The 22,553-nt window shown below is 54.8% G+C and overlaps 1 protein-coding gene across 1 annotated transcript; it reads right to left on the bottom strand.

Moving 5' to 3' along the window:
* Positions 1-51: 51 nt before the first annotated feature.
* On the bottom strand, positions 52-21,260 carry PPL (periplakin). Its single transcript, XM_031595312.2, has 22 exons — positions 21,103-21,260; positions 15,211-15,310; positions 14,849-15,003; positions 14,351-14,471; positions 13,672-13,797; positions 13,390-13,431; positions 13,147-13,308; positions 12,422-12,529; positions 12,134-12,229; positions 10,808-10,930; positions 9,961-10,107; positions 9,454-9,605; positions 9,068-9,165; positions 8,350-8,507; positions 7,431-7,609; positions 7,168-7,306; positions 6,716-6,909; positions 5,965-6,115; positions 5,588-5,671; positions 5,057-5,173; positions 4,283-4,375; positions 52-3,651 (listed from the first exon to the last, which is right to left on the bottom strand). Exons 1-22 carry the CDS (start codon positions 21,162-21,164, stop codon positions 967-969), a joined length of 5,292 nt encoding a protein of 1,763 aa, XP_031451172.1. The 5' UTR covers positions 21,165-21,260; the 3' UTR covers positions 52-966.
* Positions 21,261-22,553: the final 1,293 nt, after the last annotated feature.

Here is a 22,553-nt window from a genome sequence, read left to right as displayed (position 1 = left end):
ATCCAAGGATCAAGAGACCACCGTCAGCAATAAAGGAAAACAAACATCTGATTGGAACCACTGCATGTTTTTATTTCATACTATAAATAGAATTCCCCTCTATTTCCCGTTCCCGTACACAAGTAAGTGAGACGTGTAGCTGCATGTAACTCTATTTGATAAGATACCAGCACAAATGGCTCTCAACCACGAGGTAAGCTAACTGTGTTTTGAAGGCACTCTGCGTTTGGGTTACAGTTGCATGCTTTACACCAGCATCTTGTGTTCGGCACTGCTGCCGGCTCTTCACGTACTTCTTGGTGATCTCTATGGTATAGGAATGCTCCTCCTGGATCTAGGGCTGACACCATCAAATTGCTGTGCTTCGTTTCGCTCTTGCCCAGCAGCATCAGCACGCCGGTGAGCAAAAAGGTCTGGTGTTAATGTGATGATACCAAAGTGAGGTGGACATCACACCTTTTGCTTACAGAGCCGTGTTTTTTTTCTGGGGATAATCCCATTGTTTGGTTGTCCACAGTCAAACTGTGTGGCTTACCAACATGGAGCTGACGTACCCAGCTCTCGCTGGTCACCCCAGAATCATTGTGACCTTCAGTCTCTCAAACATCTATGCTTTATTTTTTTCTTTTTTCTTTTTTTTTTTTCTGCCTTTGTGGCTGTATGTTGAAGAAACTGCAGGTTTGGCTGAGTCTTTTGGACTTCAGGTACTTCGCTTTGTTTTCGGCTTGTCATCTTGTTTGTTGAGTGGCTGGGTAGGGCTGAAGAGGGAGAGAAGGTTTAGTTGTAGCCTTGACAAATGTGTTTTCCACTACTGGCGGTGCTTTTCTGGCAAGCAGTGCGGCTTCATAGCGCGGCTGGGCAGAGGCTCTAGCATTTCGGAAGACGCAAAGGAGGGCGAGGATTTGCAGTGATCTGGTAGTCTTAACAAGTGGAGCAGCTCTGACTCGCTGCTTTTAAGGGAAGGTTTTAAAGTGGAGTGAGCACTGGGTAATCACTTCCAGACACCAAGACCGCCAGCTCCTGAATTGACATCTGCTTGTTGAGGTAACTGTTGTACTGGGCCATGCTTAACCTGCCGCTCTTCAGGGCGTCTTCGATTGAGAACTCTCTGCCTGATTTCCTGTCGAGGATCACAGATGATTCCCCGTTCGGCCCCTTGATCGTGATCTCTTCCCAGTCACATTCCTGACTCTTCAGCTTGACGAAGAGGCTCCATTCGATGAGGCCGAGCATGTGAGCTTCCTCTGGAGACATCTCCTTGCCTGTGTCCGGATCGATGACCACGATGGAGCGCCTCAGGTGGTTCTCTCTTTGCTCCCTCTTGATTGCCACCGTCTTGAGGCGGTTCTGGAGCTGCTCGATCTCTGCGTCTTTTTCTCTAGATAACTGCTTCAGATCATCTAACTCTCTTTCCAGAGCTTGGAATCTGGAGTCTAGGTTTGGTCCACTGTCCACGTGGGTCATGTTTCTCAAATCCCGAGCTTCTGTTGCTGTGAGTTCAATCTCTGACTGCAGCCTCCTCGTTTCCATCAGCAGGTTCTGTTTTTCAAGGTGTAATTTGTGGTTTTCCTCTCTTAGTAAGTCTAGTTCCTTTGATGACTTAGAGTTGTTGAATTCCACCTCGGACAGCCTGGTTTCAAGCCTGTTGATATCTGCATCTAGCTCCCTCTTACGCCTGCTCTCCTCCTCCAGGTTGCTCTTCAGCTTCTGAATCTCATACTCCGTGTCTCCTTTGTCCACTTGGACGCTCTCTGAAAAGACAACTTTCTCTTTGACCTCCATTTTCTCCAACGAAAGAAGCTTCTTTCTCAAGGCTTCCAGTTCAGTTTGCAAGACTTGTCTCCGGTGTTTTTCTTCTTCTAGCTCCAGCTTGAGGAGGGAGTGCTCCTTCTCTTGCTGGGGATCTTGCTGAAGGATCACTTTCTGTTTCACTGTTACTCGTTCTGTCGTTTCCCTCTCTTGTTCTTCTAACTCATTCAACCTAATCCTCAGCCTCTGCACTTCCAGTTCCGCCTCTCTGCGGGCCTGTCTCTCCTTCTCCAGTTCTTCCAGCTGTCGCTCCAGCTCAGACCTCCTCCTCTGCAGCTTGCGCAGTTCTTCACGGAGGGAATCTATTTGTTTCAGCTCACTCTCGATGCTCTGCGAGAAGGAGCTCACTTCAGCTTTCAAGGCAGGATCTTGCTCGTACTTCACTACTTCCTGCTGGACCACTTTCTCCTTCACCTGGGAAAGTTCGTCCTCTTTCTGTCTTACTTTCTCTTCTTGGAGGAGCCGCTCTCTCTCCAGGTCAACGTGCTTCATTTGTTCCTCCGCCAGCTGCACTCTCAGAGATTCCACCTCTTCTCTTGTCTTCGGGTCTTCCCGGAACTGCAGAATTTCTTGAACAACTTCCTTCGTGTGCACTTGAGGTTTGGTATCTTTCAAAGCTTGTATTTCTTGTTTCAGCTGGTAGATCTCGAGGTCGGCTCTTTCAATGGCTCCCGTCCTCTCTATGATCTCCTCACGGAGCCGCTGTAGCTCCTTTTCAGTTTCTGGATCATTCTTGTACTTAATGACCTCCTTAATGACTTCTTTGACTTCTACCAGCGGCTCTCTGTTCCTCAGAGCAGCCAGTTCATTCTGGCAGCTCTTCAGCTGTTCGTCACCACCCCGGTATCTCCTCTCCTGCTCTACCAGCTCCAACCGAAGGTTGGCAACTTCATTTTCAGCCTTAGGATCTGGCCGCACGATCTCCCTCACCTTCTCCTGGACAACCACCTTGGCGTTCTCTTCCTCCAGCAGCTGGATCTTCCTGAGCAGCTCGGCCTTCTCCCTCTCATTGGAACGCCCCTTGGATTTCTCATCCTCATACTGGCGCCGGAGCTCGTTCACCTCCCTCTCGATGGCCAAGTCTTTCTCCACCTTCAGCACCTCCTTGACAGTAATCTTGCCCTCAGCGATGGCCCGTTCCTTCTCGAGGCGTTTGAGCTTCTCCTGGAGGAAGCTGAGCTCTTCCTCGTGTTTCTGCCTCAGGGCACTCTCCCTCTGCTTGTTCTCTTGCAACATCCGGAATTCCATCTCCAGCTGGGGATCGTTCTGCAGCTTCAGCACCTCCTTCTCTGTTACCTTCTCCTGCTCTTTGTTCTTCTCGCTGGACAGCACAGCGATTTGTTGGCGTAAAAGATTGACCTCGTTTTCCCTTGTTCCTTCCTGCCTCCTGAGCTCTTCCAGTTCTTCTTTGAGCCTCAAGATTTCTTCAGCTTGAGCCTTATCTTGCTCGATACGCAGCACCTCTTTCACTATATACTCCTGCCCTCCTTCCTTCTTCTCGTGCTCCAAAACACGCAGCCTGATTTTAAGGGCCTCCAGCTCATCCTGCAGCACCTGGTTCTTGCGCTGCTCTTCTGCCAGGCTTTGCTGCAGTTTGTGGAAGCTCTCTTCCAGCTGCGGGTCCGGCACTTTCTTCACCAATTCCTTCTTAACTACGGTTTCTTGGGGCTTTTGGTTTTGCAGGTGGACAATGTTGTTCTGGATGGCTTGGATCTCAGCTTCTAGCTGTTGCCGACGCTGAGTCTCATCCTCGAGCTCTTTCTTCAACTTCCAGACTTCTTCCACAGGCCTTACAGATTTTTTGTTCTGGATGAAGTCTTGCGTCACCTGAACCTCTGGTTGCTGTTGTTGGAAAAAGAGCGTGTAGCTGAGCACCAAGTAAGCTCATTCGGTTATTTTATCTTCCATTCACTCCTGTGACAGTACTACAGGAGGATGCTGATCTGGGTTAATGGAGGCTGCCTATTGCAAATACTCAACAGGGCTGATTTGCAGATGGGCTTTTCTTGAACTGCTCTGTGGATTCCTGGCCTGGAAATCGCTCTCAGTGATACCTGTTGCTGTCCCAGCAAAGCTTTAAGCTCTGAGAGATGAATATTCTGGTACGGGCAAAGCATGAAGACTTAAAAATGACACAGAGCTTTCAAGGATGAGTGGTAACTGGAAAACGTGGAGAGCACATGCCTGATCCCAGGCAGACCTCTGCATTGAGGTGTCTGCTGACTGAGGGGTTTAGGGGTATGAAATATTAGCTAGATTTGTTTCCAGTTCAGCTTGTAATAGCAAAGGCACCTGTGTGTGTGTGTGATTCTCATTCTCTCAGAATCACACTGCCACAGCCTGTTGCAGCTGTGTCAAGCTGCCTGCCTGCAGCATGCAGAGATCTAAGCCAAGACCTTGGGCTTGCAGTGAGCTGACCCTCAGGAGCCACAGCCAAGCCCTGAGCCTCTCTCTGTGTGTGGGGATGACTTACCTGCCGCAGGAGGCTCTGAGCAAATTCCAGGTTCTGCAGCCTCTGCCTATTCACAGCGTTCACTTCGGTGAACTTGGCTGCCAGAATGGCTTCCTAGGAGACAAAAAGTGTTCAGCAAAGGTGGTGGGGCCAGGGGTCGTCCCTGGTCTTGACCAGGGTCAAGACTCACTGAACAGAAGCAATGCCCTTGAAAGTAACCCTGGGTGCTTTTCTTAAACCTTCCTATAAGAGCAAGCAGACTGGCTTCAAGGCAGGGAGAGTGGGTTTGGGGCATGTGTAATCTCACCTCTTTAAATTGGATTCTTCCTACTCAAGACTTGCAAAAAGAGATACAACTGAGGCAGAGCTGCATGGGCACTTTGCCTGCCTCGATATGCAGGATGAGTTTGAGATGGAAGCAAACAGATCCTGTGCAAACAAGTGGCTGGTGGCCTGCTCTCCCTCCATAAGCACTTCTATTAGGGATGCTGACTGTGGCATGGAAATGACTCCAAGAGAAGAAATGTTTTCAAGATCTTGGTTTGTATTTTCTTTCCCTTTTCCCCTTTGAGAAAGAAGTGATAACTCCAGTGTTTTCCCTCCCTCTTTCTGGCCATCCGAGCCCCAAGAATGGGTGTCTTCAGAATGATGGCCATCCTTCCTTATTCTTCTGCCCTCCCTTGCAGCCCACTCTGGGGTTGAGGCTGCTGGCCATGAAATGCTTGTTTGCATAATCCCCATTGGTCCCACAGGCTGTGAGCTGCTTCAGCTCTCTGCAAGGCACTGCTTGCTTACCTCCTCTTTCACTTTTGCAGCTGGAGATTGCAGCCTGGGTTTCTTGCTCATGTATCCATTGCGTCCATTCTCAAGGTCGAGGATGGACCGTAGCTTCTCAGCTTCCAGCTCGTAGTCCTGCAGGAAGAAGTTCCCAGGAGGAAGGGGTGAGATTCCTGGGTCACCCTTCCAGGCTCCATCTCTCTTGACTTCTTCCCTTCGCCATGTTTTGGGTAAGCTGCTGAGGCTGGTGAGACCTGAGGGTAACCCTGCAGGTTCTTGGGCAGGTTCTGCCTGTCCTACAGCCCGGTGATCACAGCTGTATGTCCAGACTTGCCAGTCACCTCACCAATACTGGCCATGGAGTGGAAACCTCCTTTCCCAAGCAGGAAATCCTGGCTAATGGCCATGTGATGTCCATGTTGGAGCAGACATCACTTGGGTTCAGCTCCTCAGCTGTTTGAGCAAGGGCACTAGGCTTCCTAAGCCTTCAATAGGCAGCTCTCAGTAGGATGTGAAGAGTTCTCCTGCTGGCAGAATTGCAGCCCTTACCTTTACTGCCTGCTGGTACTGCTGAGCTGTGGCAGAGACCTTTTGCACCTCCTGTTCTTTGCTTGCGATGTCACCAAGGAGCGCCTGGGACAAACAAAGATGCAGTCAAAGGGAATGCAGTAGCCCAAAGATTTCATTCACCCTTTGGGAGGGTTGCCCCTGAAGTTACAACACTGAGAATGCAACCTCCTAGCACTGCCCTGTTATTTACAAACATGTCACAAATAAGAGTGTGGGACCTCGCAGTGCAAAAGTAAAGCTGCTAAGCCCGTATGTTTTCCCATTTTATGCGCAGAAGCTGCTTGACTCCATTCATGATCTCTTAGTGGTCCTTTTCCCCTCCCCCCACGCAGCCCAGGGCTCTCAGAAAGAATTACCGCTTGGTTCTTCAGCTTCACTTCCACTTGCTGGATGTTGTCCGTCTCCTGTGGCTCGTAGTTGGGTATGTTGCAAAGGAACTGGTTGATTTTGTCATAGTTTGTGCGGTAGTTGGAATAGGCACTCTTTGCTTTCTGCAGGGTCTGCGTTCTGTAGGGGAAATGGACTCAATGTCAGCATATTCTCAATTGTTGTCTTCTGCAAACACCTCTTCATCGGTCCCTGCTTCCCCCTCCCTGTTCCCCAGTGACATGGAATTGAGCTGGAGTTGTTCTCCATCCCCCTGCATGCAGGTTCTCTTCTGCAGGAATCAGTGCCACCTGGTTGGTATGAAAGCAAGTGGAAACTGCAGGAGAAATGAGTCACAGGGAAGCTGCAGGGAGAATGTGGAGGATGCTGAATGCTGTAAACCTGTAGTAGGATAAGAAGGCACAAGACGTGCTGTGATCCAGGCAGAGGCAGATGTGGGTGGATGACAGCTCATGCTCTTATCTCACCTACTGCTGGTGCAGGCACTCTTGCCAAAGTCCCCATCCCTGTAGCAAGAACACTTAATCCCAGAGGCTGCCCAGACCTACCCAGCCAGCACGTGCCAGGAAACATCTATTGCTTCCTCCTTGGCACCGCCTGGAAGCCATCCTGCAACTGCCCATTCCTAGACAGCATTATGCCTCTTCTGATTTCAGAATGCCCTACTGTAAGTATCCCAGGCTGGTCCAGTTCCAGCTAGGTGCTGTCACAGGGCCTCACCTGTGGTCAATTTGCTTGCTGAGGTTGTTGAAGCGCTGGTTGAGTTTGTAGAGCTCAGCTTCCTGTCGTTCAATGTCAGGGCAGTGCTCCTGGAACTTGCTGGCCAGGGTGTTGGAGCAAGTCTTCGTCCTCAGCAAGTTCTGCTCCGCCTCATTGAGCAAGAACCTTTTGGATTGGAGCTCAGAGCCCATGGCCTGTGGAAAAAGGAGATGCCAGGCTTTTGTCACTGGTCTCCATCTACTGTGCTGGTGTTACTGGGGACACGATGAGTTCTGGAGAAAAGCAAGTTGGAGCTGAACTGAAAGCAGGCACAGTTAATGTGGGCTCCCAGTCATCCCTTTACCACCAATTCAAGTTTGGGGCTTGGGCAACAACTGCCACAGCTTTTGGGAAGCAGTTCTGTATGTGAAGCACGTCAATAGGGTGGAAAACTGGCTGCAGGAAACACTCACCAGCAGCTCTTCTTTCTTACGGTCAATCACTCGCAGGTCCTCTGGTACGGTGTCGTCTGTGACCAGTTTGTTCTCATATGTGGACAGCAGGTCTCGGCCTTGCTGGAGGCTCTTCTCGAGGTGCGTGGCCACCTCAACTCTGTATGGATGCGAGGGGAAGGGTGTTGAATCATAGAACCGTTAAGGTTAGAAAAGGTCTCTAAGATTATCAAGTCGAACCATCAACCCATCACCACCAAACCTGGGCTTGAGCCATGACTTACTTCTCCTGGGCAGCACTGAGCAGCTGAACCACACGGTCATACTTCTTGTTGGTGTTCTCCACCTTGTTCTTCACCAACGTAGCACTGCCAGTGTTGGGCACGGACTCAATGAAGGCCTCGCAGTCCTGGACCTTCCTCATTTTCTCCGGTTCGATGCGACGGACTTCATTGGTTATGTTCTGTGGTAGGAAAAAACCTTTGTAGCAACTGAACCTTGTGGCTATGGGGAAAAAACAGCCGACCTGTGGCTGTCTGGTGCAAGAGGGGAGGGCAGGGCTGAGGTGTGTGCTGGGTGGCAGATGCCTTTCAGCCCTAGAGGGAACAGGAGGATATTTTCTCCATCCAGGCTCGCATCCAGCTCTGTCAGAGCAGGCTAGATAGCCCTCAGCAAGGAAGCTCTGGCTGGGGAGGGATTGGTTCACAGCAGCTCTAGCTCTGTTGGAAACGTGTTGAGCTCATCTGGACCATTGGGCTTTGCAGCCTGAAGGCTGACTTCTCGCTTGGACATCAAAGTGCTGCAGACAGCTGAAGCAATTTGCTTTCACTTGTGGTGGCACTTGGATTTTGACGCAGCCAGGAGGTGGATTGCCTCCTGGAACGAGGGAGGTTTGTGGCATGGAGCCTGAATTAATTAGGGGTCAGAAGGAGAGGAAGGGAGTGGAGTGCTGCTGCACTGGATCCCAGCGGAGCAGATGCTGAGCTGTGCACAAGGAGAAGCTGTGCCTTGGACTGCAAGTGTTGGTATTTTTGTTTGGTCACTAGCTGGTGGTAGCACTGCTCCATGCCTTCATGGAGCTCTGGGAGCACCACCAGCATCCAGCACATCAAGACCCACATTGAAAAGACCTCTTGGGAGGACCCCAGCACTGGGAGCAGGGTCCCTGTGTGGCACAATGTGCCTGCTCCTATGGCCTTGTACCTTCAGGTCCTTGGAGCGCTCGGTGCTGTCCTGCACAGCCCGACTCTGCTCCAGCGGCGGACGGAGGTTTGCTGTTATTGCTTTCTCCAACTTGTCCAGGTCACTGTGCACTTTCTCCAGCCCTGCAAGAAGCTGGCGGCCCTGAACTGATGCAGCATCTGGGGAAGGAAAAGGGAGCAGGTTAGAGCCAGCTCGATCCCACCACTGAGCATGAAACCCACATCCTCCTCCGCTCTCTGCCTGCTGTAGCCACAACCTGCTTGCTCCAGCCCCATGCATGTTCTAGCACTGCACCCGGGACCCTTAGGAGAGGAGAAGCTGTCAGTGATGTCCTCTCACTGCAACAAAGCAGCAGCCCAACACTTCAGCCATCAGCAAGAGTCAAAGGCAGTGTGTCTCAGGCACTGGTGTGTGCCCAGGGCAGCGGTGGTGTCCCCATCCATGCAGGTGTTTGGGATGTATGTACTGCACTAAGGGATGTGGTTCGGTGATGGGACTTTGCAGGTCACACTGAAGGTTGGACTTGGTGACCACAAAAACCTTAACCAACCTGGACCATTCCAAGTGGTGTTTGTGCTCTATGTTCCACCATTATCTCCTGGGTAAGAGGACAGGAGCGGTGCAGGATTGCATGGTTGTTGGTTGAGGGGACAAAGCAAGAGGCACACCTGAGCTCAAGGCACCTCTATGGTGTAGGGCTGCCCTGGCAGAGCCATACCTCCAATGCTGTCAGCCTTCAGCCCCTCGTAGCGCTGCTGGAGGATGTTCTTGCAGTTGGAGGTCTTCTCCTTTACAGCAACATAGCTATCAGCAATCCTGCAGAAGGGACAGCATGGAGACAAGGTAAGAGCTGCCCCTCCAGTATTCATCTGGGCCGTGAAAGTGGGGAGAAACCCAGCTGGGGGGTTCTCTGCACCCTCATCCATGTTCATAAGTGGGCAGAGCAGAGTCTTCCCCTGCGGGGTGCAGCAGGAGAGGTGCTTCATCCTGTAAGTGCTTCCCAGCAGGACGGGAGCACTCCCCACAATTAAAGACCCCCAGAGGAGGTGAACCTGGCTGGAGGGGTGATGCTGGGAGGATCTGGTACTGTGGTACTGCACTTACTGGTCCGCCAGTGCTATTGCCTCTGCATCTGGAGGGGGGATCATGAAGCAGACACCCGGGGCACTGATGGAACCTCCAGCACTGTCCATCACTTCCCAGATGTCTCCACTGTTCTTCTGCAGGGTGTAATGGGCTCCTCGAGTTATCTGGCCCTGAGGACGGGAACAAACAGCAGCAGCAGGTCAGGCTGTGCCCCCTGCACTCACGGACTCACTCCCCACAGCCCCCAACCATCTCTCTGCTGGCAGTCACTGCAGCAGGGGCAAGGAGGAGGTGGCATTTCCTGAACCCGCTGTGGGTCCCTTGGTGGAGGCACAGCCCACACTGCTCCTGGGTGGCACTTAGTGTGGCTGCCACCTTACCACCCCCCCAGCTCAGGGTGGCACTGCGGCACAGCATCACGGAGGGTGTGCAACAAGCATCATGGCTGTGCTTTGCCCATCCCCCTCACCCTGTCCCCGGTGCTGGTGTCACCTCTGTCCCCTGCATTCACCCCGGGGCCGTTACCTGCTCGCCCTCATACTCGCACAGAGCCTCCACAGGGATGGGCTGTGGTGGTGGCAGCCGGCGGTAGCGCAGGGGCAGGACGTGCTGGCTGCGCTCCTGCAGCGACTGCACCACAGCATCGTACTTCTCCAGGGCCTTCTCTTGGTCCTAGCATGGGGGAATGAGCAAAGAAATGTGGGAAGGAGGAAGAAGCGACGCGCTCCTGTGCCCCCAAAGCTGGGAATAGCTCATATTGACTGACAGAACCCTCAGCTTCCTTTGTTTGTGCCACAGGGAATGGCTTTTGGGTCCTGCTCTGCAGCCACTGGGATCATGCATGAAATGCTCCCACGTTCTGCATGCTCCTACAGCCAGACTGAGGAAGGAGTCACTGCGCTTGGTGCATGGTCTACAGAGCATGGTGCTGGGATAAACCTTTTCAAAGCAATTAGATCTAATTGAGCACCTTGCAAAGCTCTGCATGGTTGCTATCTTTGTATCCGGGCAGGTGGGTGTCCTGCAATGGTCACTGGGGTGGGAGGAGAGGGGTAACCAGTGGGCAGAGCTATCGCTGCACCAAGCAGTGCTGCATCATGCTCAGGGCGCAGCCAGGCCCCAGCACAGCTCGTTCCACTGCCTCCTCCGGCAGCAGGTCTAATTATGCTCCTACCCTTTATGAGCACCAGCTCAATGGGAGAACAAATGAAAACCAGCCCAGTGAGCAATTATGTTGCTCTGGGAGAGGCAATCCCTAGCTCAAGGCAGAGGAAGAGCCAGGTGAAGGAAATCAGCAGCATGGCCAGTGAGCAGGGCTGGGTGCCCATGGAGATGCTCTGGATCCCCCTGGTCCTCCAGTGTCAGTACTCACATCCAGCTCCCTGAGGAGTGACTCCAGCTGGTATCTGTCCTTGAACTCTGGGCTGTATTTTTGGTCCAGGTCTGTATCCACTTTCTTCAAGAGCTGCTGGGCGTCCTTTGCATCCTTCTGAAACTGCAGAAAGGCAGAATCTCTCACGAGGGGGATCCTTGCAGCAGGGACAGCCCCTGCAAGGTGCCATGGGTGAGACACACAGAGGAGGATGAGGAATTGCTATTTGCAAGAGCAGAGCCAGGGAAAGCCAGCTGGGGGAGAAAGAACGAGGCAGCTCATCGCGTGCTTTTCTCCTGCAGGGTTGTTCAATCCACGTTTCCCAGCCCTTCCCACCTTTAATTGGGGTTTCACGTGGGCAGCATCATGCCACGCGCTCCTCCCTGCTGCCAACGAGGGGGAGTGGGCAGAGCTCAGCCCTTCCCCACACAAGCCACCCCACGGGGCAGTTATTTGGGCAGGTACCACTGGAGGCAGTGAGGGGCTGGGCACCCTGCTTCCCCCTTGGCAGAAGCCTCATCACGTCCTCAACACGCCCAGGCTGTGGGAGAGGAATCCGGCCCGACCTGCTCCCTGCACAGCCTCCCAGGCTGCCAGATGCAATTTATCAGGCAGACATCTGTCTGCAGCGCTCAGCTAGGCTCTGCAGCTCCATGCAGGCTCCCTGCAGCCAGCACAGCACTGCAGGTGAGGTTTTTCCCACTCACAGCTGTGCTGCTTTGGTGGGAAGCTTCCATTGTGAGGCTTCCCCCGGGGCTTCACTGGAGGATGAGGTGGTAAATAGGTGGCAGAGGGGTGGCAGGATCCTCTGTGAGTCCCAGCAGAGCAGGGTCCTCTGCTGTGTGTGAGGTGCTGACACGGAGCAGTGGTTCTGGTGCATGGAGCAGGTGATTTTTAGGGACACAAAAACCATCTGAAGGATGGAACCCCTCTCCTACGGGACAGGCTGAGAGCTGGGGCTGTGCAGTGTGGGGAGGAGAAGGCTGCAGGGAGAGCTGAGTACAGCCCTTTGCTATCTAAAGGGGGGCTCCAGGAAAGAGGGGGACAGAGTCTTTAGCAGGGACTGCTGCAGGATAAGGGGAAATGGTTTCAAACTAAAAGAGGGGAGTTTAGATTAGAAGTCTGTTACAATATGGGCAGTAAGGCACTGCACAGGCTGCCTGGAGAGGAAATGGTGCCCTGTCCCTGCAGACCCCCAAGCTCAGGCTGGGAGGAATCTGAGCACTGATGGAGCTGTGGGTGTCCCCGTTCATTTCAGCGTGGGACCAAGTGGCCTTTAGGGGTCCCAGCCTCAGTTCCTAAGGCCCAGTCCCAGCAGTCTGGTACCTTGTGGAAATCCTCCATGAACTTGAGGTGGCTCTCCTCGCAGATCAGGAAGTTGAGATATTCCTTCCAGTCGGCGTGGACCGCCTCGATGTGTGCCTGTAATGCAGTGCTGTGTCAACACCTGGGGCGGTGGCAGCCCTGTGGGGTGAGCCTGAGCTGGCCCCAACCTGCAGCACCCATCTTGAGCAGTGCCCAAAATAGGGCTGGGAGATGGGGAAGGGCTGGCCCTGAACAGTGGAGGCTGAGGGGCTCCCCATGGTGAGGGATGAGCACAGCGCCGGTGCTCACCTCAATGGCATTCTTCCCAGGATGGTTCTGGGTCAGCAGCTGGTCTCCATCTGCATGCAGCTTGTTGATGGCCTCCTCCTTCTCTTCCAGCTTCCGGTGGATGAAGTTCTAGATGGAGAGAAGCGAGCTGCTGACCCCCACGCAAACAGAAGGGGACACCCAAAGTGCTCTGTTCCCCCACTGTGGCTTTTGTTTTTTCTTTCCTTGCTGTGATGTTGCTGAAGATGAGATTCTTGCCAAGCTAATGCTGAGATAAAGGTGAGGAAAGCCAGCAACCTGCCAGCTTTCCTCTTGGCTTTATTTCTGGTGGGAGGTAAGGTTGTTCAGCCTGGAGAAGGCTCCAGGAGACCTTAGGGAAGCCTTCCAGTGCCTGAGGGAGCTGCAGGAAAACTGGGGAGGGACTCTTTACCAGCAAGCGTAGTAACAGCGAGGAGGAACAGTTTTAAACTAAAAGAGGAGATTTAATTAATTATGAGGAAATTCTTCACTCATAGGGTGACACTGCTGCCCAAAGAGCCGTGGGTGCCCCATCCCTGGAGGTGCACTGCCCTATGAGAGGTGTCCCTGCACACAGCAGGTCAGAACCATCGGACCGTAAGTTCCCTTCCAACCTCAAACCATTCAGTGGTCCTGAGATTAATGCTTCCATCCTATCACCTGTAGACCTCCAAGTGTTTAATGATGGGAAACTGAGGCAGAAGGGACAGGTGTGAGCGTGCACCCACCTCGTACTGGCGGCGCCGGCTGGGGTAGTCCAGGTTGTGGTCGCTCCAGTCGTAGTGCGTGCGGTCCTTTGCCTGCTGATCCAGCCAGTAGAGCTTGTTGGTGCAGCGCTGCATGTAGTCCTGCAGTGAGTTCAGGTCCTGCTGCCGCTGCTGTGAGCTGGCCTGGCAGGGAGAAAGGGAGAGCTCAGCCCCAAGCTCCTCTCCCTGCCCCACCCCAACCCTGCATCCCACAGGTCTCCTTACCAGCAGCTTCTGGTACTTGGCTTGGAGGTCACTCGTGTATCCCTGGGAACGGGAGAAGAAAGGTGGTTGGGGGAGTGTTTGCAGAGGGGGGAAGTTTGAATGGGGCTGAATAGGGCTTTTGTGGGGTCGGCTTCCTCATGAAACTGGAGGTGATGTAGGATGCTCAGCTCCGAGGCTAGCAGTGGGTCTGGGCACCCAGCTTGGGCCAGGCTTGGGAGCTGCCTGCATTCCCTCAGGGCACGATGTCCCTATTCCAGCGGGATATGGGGCAGGAGAACTGACCTTGTTTTCTTCCTTGGTGATGTGCGGGCCGATGGCCATGACCTCATTGTGGAAGATGTTGTGCTCTTCTACTTGGCTGTTGACCAGAGGCAGATCGGTCCCAAAGCCCTTGCCACACAACGCATCCTACAGCACATGAGATATGGATGGGGTCAGCGGCAGGAGAACGAGATGCAGCAGCCAAGACCCGGGTGGCTCCTCTTGGCCACTGGAGCTGGATGTGGAGCTGGGCTGAGGCAGGCTCTGGGGCTATTGCTGGGGGACATGGAGGCTCTCACAGGCTGTGCAGCACCACAATAAAAGGGATTAGGGAATTTGAGATGTGAAGCTGATGCAGCAGGGATCCCCTATGCATCATGGATCAGTGCATGCAGAGAACGGGGGTGGTGAGGCTGGGGGCCTCCCATAACTGCAGGGCTTTTACTGAGAATTCATTGGCACGTAGCAGGAGGATGAGAACCAAGGGGCACACGTTGGAGCAGAACTGGCAGTTGGGTGTCAAGGGAAGCTTTTGCACTGCTAGGGCAGCACATAGAGAGGGGAGAGAGCGTGGTCTCCATCCTTGGATGCAGAGCAGCAGAGGTTTGCCCAAGCTCACCCAGGAGCCTCTCCTCTCTCAGCCCAGGTGTCCCCAGTGGGGCACAGTCCCCAGGCAGCAGCACTGCTGTCCCCTCAGTACCTGTTTCTCCTCGATCACCGTGCACCAGTTGACCTGGGGCTCGATGTGCTGCAGGGGGAAGTTGTAGATCTGGTCATGTTTCACACGTAGGTTTGCCACTCGCTCCTTCAGCTGCCGGATGCTGCGGGAAGGGAAGGATGAGGTGGGATGCAGGATGTTGGTACAGAGCAGCCCAGCCATTAAGCAACAGCTGCGGTTGTTCCCTCCCAGCCCCCCTTGTGATGCTCAGACTGCCCTCAGGAACCTCAGCCATGCCACCGGGGCAGGGGGCTGCACTGAGCAATGAGCTGGGCAGCAGAGGGCAGAGGCTGCCATGCACCAAGGCTGCTCTGCACATCCTCTAGCTTAGGGTCAGGGGCAGATATTGCCCCACAGTGCTTTGCAGGGCTTTACATGAGGCTGTTGGTGGGTGAGATGCTCAGTCTATGCCTGCGGGTTGTGCACAGGGGGCTAGGAGCTGAACCTGTGGAGAAGGCCATCCACTCCCACTGTACTCACTCTTCAGTGATCATGTCCCCCTGGGGGTGCTTCATGTGTCTGGCAACGGCTGCATCCCCATCCAGCACATAGAGCAGTTTGTCTGACTCCGTCAGCTTCTGAGCTGTCAGCTCCTTGTACTGTGCTAGCTGGCATGCCTTGATCTTGTGCAAGTCCTGGGCGGGTAGAGTGCGGGGAGAAATGATCACAAAGGGCAAAGAAACAGCATCCATGCTCACGTGCCTTGGGGTGGGAGCCAGATGAGGTCCTCCCGCTGCACTGCTCCCATGCAGCAGTGATGGGCAGGCTGGCCATAGGACAATGTGGTCCCCTTCCCACCCCTGGGGAGCACTGGCACACACGGGGCCACAGCTCATACTCACATTCTGCATTCGGGAGTCAGTCTCCACAATGTTCTTCTCCACTTGGTCAGCATTTTTTTGCAGGCGCTCGATGAGCTCGGTCAGCTCTTTGCTGGAGATGCTGGGGATGGAGAAAAAGGGAGAGGAGCTCATCAAGCTGCAGGTGCCCGTGCAGAGGGGCCACATCCCAAGGGGCTCCTTTTGGCACGCCGTGGCCACACCACATGGCTGGGGGCCAGCTGAGCCCGCCAGGCCTTGCAGCTGTGTGTGACTCACTGCTGCCTTTCTAACACTTTCCAAAACATGCGGCCGTGCTGCCAGCATGGGGGTGCTGACCGGGGCTTCTCGATGGGAGAAATGCCATGGCTGAACCCAGGGAGCAGAGCAGGAGTCCTGCTCACACCCTGACACAGAGCACCCTGCCTCCCTCTGCAGATAGCAGCTCTGCAGGGAGGTGTGCACCGTTTAGAGCAAATAAAAGGTGATGGGATGGTGCACACTGCATCTGTGCCTGTGCACTCTGGCTCCTGCCAGGCAGGATTCTTCCTTCCCTTCTCTATGTGCTCAGGGTGCAAGCCTCTCTGCTGGCTGTGCGCAGTGTTGGTCGTCTGCTTTGCTTTGCATCAGCAAGGAATTGTATGGGGTCAGCCAAATGTTCCCAGCAGGGACAGCTGAGCTGGAGCCAACACTTCTATTAATGCCCAGAACACCCTGTGCCACAGCTTCTGCATCGCCATGCTTAGTTTAAACATTCCATCTTCTCTACCACTTTGGCTGCAGTGTGCTGATGGGATGTGAGGCTCCTGGCCAGCCCTGCTCCCTGTGGGCAGAGCTCAGGGCTGCATCCCACCCAGCATCAACACCACCACATGCTTCATGCTCCCAAATACTCGCAGAGCCCAGAGCTGGTCCTGCCATAAGGGCTGAACCTTGGCTCACTCTAATCCCAATCATTTACCGAGTGGAGATAACGAGCCTTAATGATCTCATCACGTGGAAGCAGAATTAATTGTTATACGGCGCGTGGAAAGGCTGATCCCCGTTAGAGCTGCTGCCCTGTGTCTCCTGCACAAGGTGTGGACCACAGTCCAGGTAGGAGCAGCACTGTGAGGTGAGTTGCAGCATCCTGGCTGCAATGGGAAAATCACAGCAGTCCCCTACTGGGGATGTGGGCATCCTCACAAGGGGATGGAGAGAGTGGGAATAGCAGCTGGTCCCACCGGGAGCAATGCAGGGTCACAGAATCATGGGTTGGAAGGGACCTCAAGGATCATGAAGCTCCAACCCTCCTGCCACAGGCAGGGCCACCAACCTCTACATTTAATACCAGACCAGGCTGCCCAGGGCCCCATCCAACCTGGCCTTCAACACCTCCAGGGTCCTCGGGGTGGGGCTGCTCGTGGCTTGCTGCCTTCCCAGTGCAGTGCTGGGGAAGAGGAGCTCAGCCTGCTGGGTCCAGCCAAGCTCCTGGCACCGATGCTGAGTTTTGGGCCAGGTCCCCATCTGCCACACGTGTCATCTAATTCAATAGCACAAAAAGCTCCGGGCTCATTGCTCCCCACCTCAAGCCCTGCCCCATACACTGACAGCAGATCCCACTTTCCTGAGAAATTCCAGCACAGCAGGGCAGGCTTTGCATTGAGTTCTCTTTATACAGATGCTGTATCCATCAGTGCTCTGCAGGGCTGAGCATCCTGCTGCCCTTCCTGCCTGCCCCATGCTGGCAGTGGGATCCTGGAGATGAACCTTTGGGGATCTGTAGCACGGATGGAAAAACCAGCCTGAAAGATTATGGAGTTTTCTGAGTTCCAGCTTTGATTGTGATGTAGAAGTTTCCAGATTGCATAAGGGAAATAAAATTCAGCTTGGGATCCACAGCAATGCTGCGTTGGAGTTTTCCAAGCTGGTCTCTTTGCTTGCTTGAGGGAATCTGCACCAGCAAAGCCCATCTCTCTGTGGCATCAGGACCCAGAGAGAAGGCGGTGCTATCAGCCCCTGCCAGGAGCATCCCTGCATGCAGAATGGAACTGGGGTCTGCCCATTCTCCTGTGCCAGAGGTTTGCCCAATCCTCCAGAAATTGCCACTTGAATACATGGGGGCAGCATTTGAACCAGACTGGGAGGGAGAAGGAAAGGCAGAGGGGCTCCAGAGCCTTCACTGGGATGGGACACACAGCCAACTCCTGCACGAGGACCCAAGTGCTTGGGGCATGACCATAACAAGGAGCCTGCAGAGGGAAGGGAGAGGCAAAGCCCAGATAGAGAAGGCTTTGTTTGAAAACGGGGGAAAAAAGAAAAAAGAAAAAAAAATCCCTGGAAAAACAGGCTTTGCCATTGCCTGAACTCAAACGTTTCCAAGGACTTTTCTGATCATCAAGGAAAAAATGATAATGTTCGTGACAAGCTGTGTTTGACAATGGCTCTGTTTCTGTTCTGGAGTGGAGGGCCAGGCCAATTCCAGCACACTGGGAGGGTTTGCTCTGGTTTTCCCAGCTGAGGAGCAGGGAGGAGGCAGCTGCTCTGTGCTTGAGCGGCTGTTGCTCAAAGCTTTGGAGCCGCTCTCTGCTCTTCAGGGAGAGGAGATGCTTTTGCCCTGCCTCACCATGCTTGGGAGAGCTCCAGCATTGCTGAGAGCTGGCAGCAGCCACTCGGGCGTTCCCCAGAAGAGCCCCAAGATGCTGCAGGGTACGTGAGCATCCACAGCAGGGGGGAACCTCTTCTTCACAGCCTCTCACACCGACGTGGTGATGCTGAAGAGATGGTGTCAAACAGAACTGAGTTCCAAACCAACCTTCTGCTTGGATCTCCCCAGTCAGGTCAGCATCTCCAGCCTGGCAACCCCCCCCTGCTGTGCCTTGAGCAAAGATTGTGCACCCGCTCAGCTCTCTGACTTGTGCCATAATTTGCACCTTGCAACGACGTGGCCCCTCTGTTTTCTTCTCTCTTCCTATCAGCCCATGCCTTTGCTGATAACACTCCTTGCAGCAAACGCCCCAGAGGTGTGGGTGTGTGGGATGAGGGCAGGACTGCAGCGGTGCACGGTCCCTGGGACTTCTCCAAACGTTCTCTTTTTCAAACAAGGAGATTTCACCCACATCCCTAAAATGAGGGAGCGCTCACACAGAGCAGAGCACAACCCCTGAGGATGGGACTCATAGCCAGGTGCCATCCTGCATCCCTGCTCTCCTGGGAAGCTGCAACCACCCTACGCACAGCACTCCCTCCACAGTGCCTCTGTGCCATATAACAGTGCTGCTGGTGTGGGATGGGGGCAGAGCAGAGGGCCGGGCTACAGCCAGCATACCTTCCATTTGGGGGGAGGCCAAAATCTGGCTCCAAAGTCACAGCACACATTAGGGCCAGCAGGCTGCCAGGCTCAGCCCACCTTGTTTCGGTTGTGTTTATCTTCCCCTGTATTAATGGTGATATGTTATTGTAATGTGCATGGAAATTAAAGCAAAAATAGGGCAGGCGATGGCGAGGCTCGCCGTGCTATAAATACAGAGCAGCACCCTGACTCACCGGTTGTCTATTCAGTCCTGCTGACTCCAGCCCTGCAAAACAGCCTCTGGAAATGGGTGCCAGCCCCACAGCCAGGTCCCCCCCACCCCCGAGCCTCCAGTTCCAGTCCCAGAGACTGGGCCAGGCAGGAGGTGTGGGGTCTCTGGAGTGGGGACCCCTTTTGGGGACACCCCTGAGCCTCCAGAGCCATCCTCCCCACGGGTGATCTCCCACAGTCACTCGTCCAGGATCAGACTGATCTGCGTTGTTCTCATCCTGAGCTCCTTTTGTAAAGCACCTCCTGGTTTTGGGGTGTGGGAAAGGGAGCAGGAGAGGATCTGAGATGTTCTCCTGTATGACATGGCTACTCTGCCTTCTCGGGATGTGGGACCTCTGGCACCACTGTGTGGTTGGCGCTGGGCTCTTCTTAAAAATAAATCTAATAAGATAAACATACACATGCCACACCCCCAGCAATGCCTCTCCTGGCACACCCAGCCCTGGCAGCCGGGTTGGAGCTCTCTCAAGGCTCCCACAACTGTGCCCTTGTTCCTGCTCTCTTTTTGGAAAGATGGAGAGGGGAAAAGGACATTCCTACAGAATAGGCCCCATACACTTGTGCACCAGGAAGACAAAGTCACGGAGCACTGCCTGCAAATGGAAGTGCCAGAGGATGGGTGCTCAGAGCTGGGTGGCAGGGATGTTCTGCAGGAGCAATGGGTGCTGCTGAGGCTGGCACATCAAGGTCCTGCCATGCCATGTGCACCCCAAATCCTCCTCAGGATTAAACACAGAGACAGGGGGAGAGGCTCCTGGTCGGACTGTGACCCACTGCAGGATGTGACCTGCTGCTCCACAGGCAGCCTGGGCAGCGATCTCTTCCCTCCACAACACTGCTGGGCACAGCTCCAGCACAACCTTGCACTCGCCAAACCATTACTGGGCTGGTGCCATGCCACCGTGCTGCTGCCAAACCTCGGTCACCGTGGCACCCTGGCACTGAGCACCCTCACCACGGCATCGCCGCCTCTCCAAAGCGCAGCACAAAGATTGGAGGAGCTCCCACCGTGTTGAGACCCCCATTCCTGCTTACAGCCCGCTGCTGGGCTGATGTTAGCAGTGCTGCTCAGTACCTCCTGTGCTGGCTGGGAGCTTGGCAATGCCCGGAGCGCAGGACGGGGCGGCTGCCTGCTGTCTTCCACTGCCTTCTCCCATGAGTGGTTCGACCGGTCGGGCGCCGGCGTCCCCATCCCGATGGCGAGGAAGTTTCCCCACAGTGGGAGTGTTCCCTGCCTTTGCAGCTGTTTGTAAACTCCAACGCAGGATTGAACAAATTGGGGCTAATGGGCACAGCCCCCTCTTGGCTGTGTCCAAAGCAGGAAGGGGTGCGGGGGGAGGGGGGAAGGGGAGAAGCACCGCGGCCCCAGCACAATCCAGCCTAAAAATAAGGGTCCAGCCTGGCTTGCAGCCTCCAGAGTGCTGCAGCCCCACAACAGGGTGTTGGCACCCTTCTTTTGGCAATGGGACCGCTTGAATGGTGCTGGTGGGGGGCTCAGGGCTACTCCATCTCCTCCTGCCAGCCCTCCCTGGAGTGAGAGGTGCCTGGCCCCAAATAGGGGGCGTCCAGCAGCACCTGAGTGCTCACCACACTCCCGGACTGAGGCAGCAGCATCCCCCTCTTGGGGGCTCCTCCTAAATGCAGAGACCAAAAAGGATGAGCCCTTCTAAACCGACCCCAGCACTCAGCACGCTGGGGATGCATCCCGTCTGCCCACGGCACGCAGTGAATCCTGCAGCCCAGAGCGCAGCCGTGCCTCCTCGGTGGGGAATTCCCCATTGATTTCCATTTTAACTGCGTCTGGCTGATGGTTGGTTTTATAACCAAGACAACTGAAGCACGCTCTCACCCATAGAGTTGAGAAGGAAAAAAAAAAAAGAGAGAATAGAGAAAACAGAGGGAATAATCGATCCTTAGAAAACACTAACGAAGGCTGAAGACTTTTTGCCCCAAGTTCTGCTGTGAGATCTCACCTGGCACACATCGGCATGGTGAAAGCACCTGCCCACAGTGCTGCGGAGGGGACGGTCACATCTAGCCAAGGAATGTCATCCCATGCCCTGGGGATGGCACCGGGGGGTGCTCACACCTGGGGGGTCCAAACCGCGGGCTGCTCTCCCCTGGGGGTACCTGCACTTTGGGACGCCCAAACCTTGTGCTGAGGGAATCTGCAGACGGGGATACCCCAACCTGGGGGTGCTTATGCCATGGGGTGCCCACATCCCGGGGTGCTCGCAGCTGGGGGTGCTCGGGGCGACCCCACAAACCGAAGCACCGGGTGGGATGGGAGCACCCGGCAGAAGCCAACCTGTGGCTGGGGGCTGAGCTCTCGGTACCGCTGCGGGGATTCTCACCTCTTCTTCTGCACCGAGGGGCTGTACTTCCCTTTGTTGCGTTTCCTGAAGAGCGAGTGCATCGCGTCCCCGGCCGCCGCCCGCTCTCCTCCTGCTCTTCCCCCGCTGCCGACGGGAGCCCTCTGAGAGCCGGGAACGGCGGCGGCGGGGCCGGGCCCAGGGAAGGAGGCGGGGACGGGGCTGCGGCTGCCTCTGCCCTCCCGGGGAGCGGGGCCAGGGCTGGGAGTGGAAGGGAGGAGCTCGGAAGGGGTTCCCCTGTGCTTATGTGCTGCTTGGGAGGGGGGGGGGGGCTGCGGGGTGAGGGGAGGGGAATCGCATCCCACCCTGTGCAGTAGGCAGGGGTACCTGGGGCACAAAGTCCCGTCCGTGGCCGTGGGTACCTGCAGGGATGGGAACCCACAGCAGTGCCAGCTCCTCGCAGCCCTGTGGGTGAAGAATTTCCTCCTTACGTCCAACCTAAACTTCCCTTCTCATAGTTTAAAGCCGTTCCCCCTTGTCCTATCGCTGCACCCTCCTGACACGGAGTCCCTTCCCATTTTGCTGTACCTGTAGGCACTGTGCATTGCTGCAGGGCCCCCCGCCCCCTCCCCCCCGGAGCCTTGCCTCCCCCAGGCTCAGTGCCTGCAGCCTTCAGCTATTCCTATAGCAGAGATTGTCCCTCTCTGTTCTGCCCTCAGGAGTCCCCACCTGCAGTGCTGCATCCTGGCCTGGGTCCCAGCACAGGAAGTTTGGGACCAGGGGCCAGAGGAGGGCACGGGGATGCTCAGAGGTTGGGTCACTTCTGCTATGGAGACAGGCTGAGGAGCCAGGGGTGTGCAGCATGGAGAAGAGAAGGCTCCATGCAGACCTCACTGTGGCCATTCAGTGCTAAAAGGAGTTTATGAACAGGAAGGGAACAACATTTTACACGGTTGGGATAGGACCCAGGAGGGTCCTGGACAAGAAGGAATGGCTTTAAACTAAAAGAGGGGAAATTTAGGTCAGGTGTTAGGGGGGAATTCTTCACCCAGAGGGCAGTGAGGTGCTGGCACTGCTGCCCAGTGCTGGGGGTGCCCATCCCTGGAGGTGCCCATGGCCATGGATGGAGCCCTGGGTAGCCTGAGCTGGTGCCTGATCTATCAGTCAGTAACCCTGCCCACTGCAGGGAGTTGGAACTGGGAGATTCCTTCCAACCAGTGCCACTGTACAATTCTTTGACCCTTTTGGCCTCCTCCAGCCCTGCTCCAACAGCCCCATGTCCCTGTACTGCATGCATAGTTGGGGGCTCAGAGAACGGAGCAGAGGGGACCATCCCCTCCCTGCCCTGCTGGCCATGTTGCTTTGGGTGACCCAGGTCTCCACACTGCCTGCTTATATCTCCAACAAAGTCTCCTACTACAGGGCTGCTCATCACTCAGTTTGTATCTGTGCTTTGGGTTGTCCATCCCACTTTTTCCCTTGCACTTGGCCAT

Source organism: Phasianus colchicus, chromosome 16, assembly GCF_987193195.1.
Source record: "Phasianus colchicus chromosome 16, bPhaCol1.hap1.1, whole genome shotgun sequence".
NCBI lineage: Eukaryota > Metazoa > Chordata > Aves > Galliformes > Phasianidae > Phasianus > Phasianus colchicus.
The sequence above is the reverse complement of the archived record's forward strand: the minus strand, read 5'-3'. Positions and strand labels throughout refer to the sequence as shown.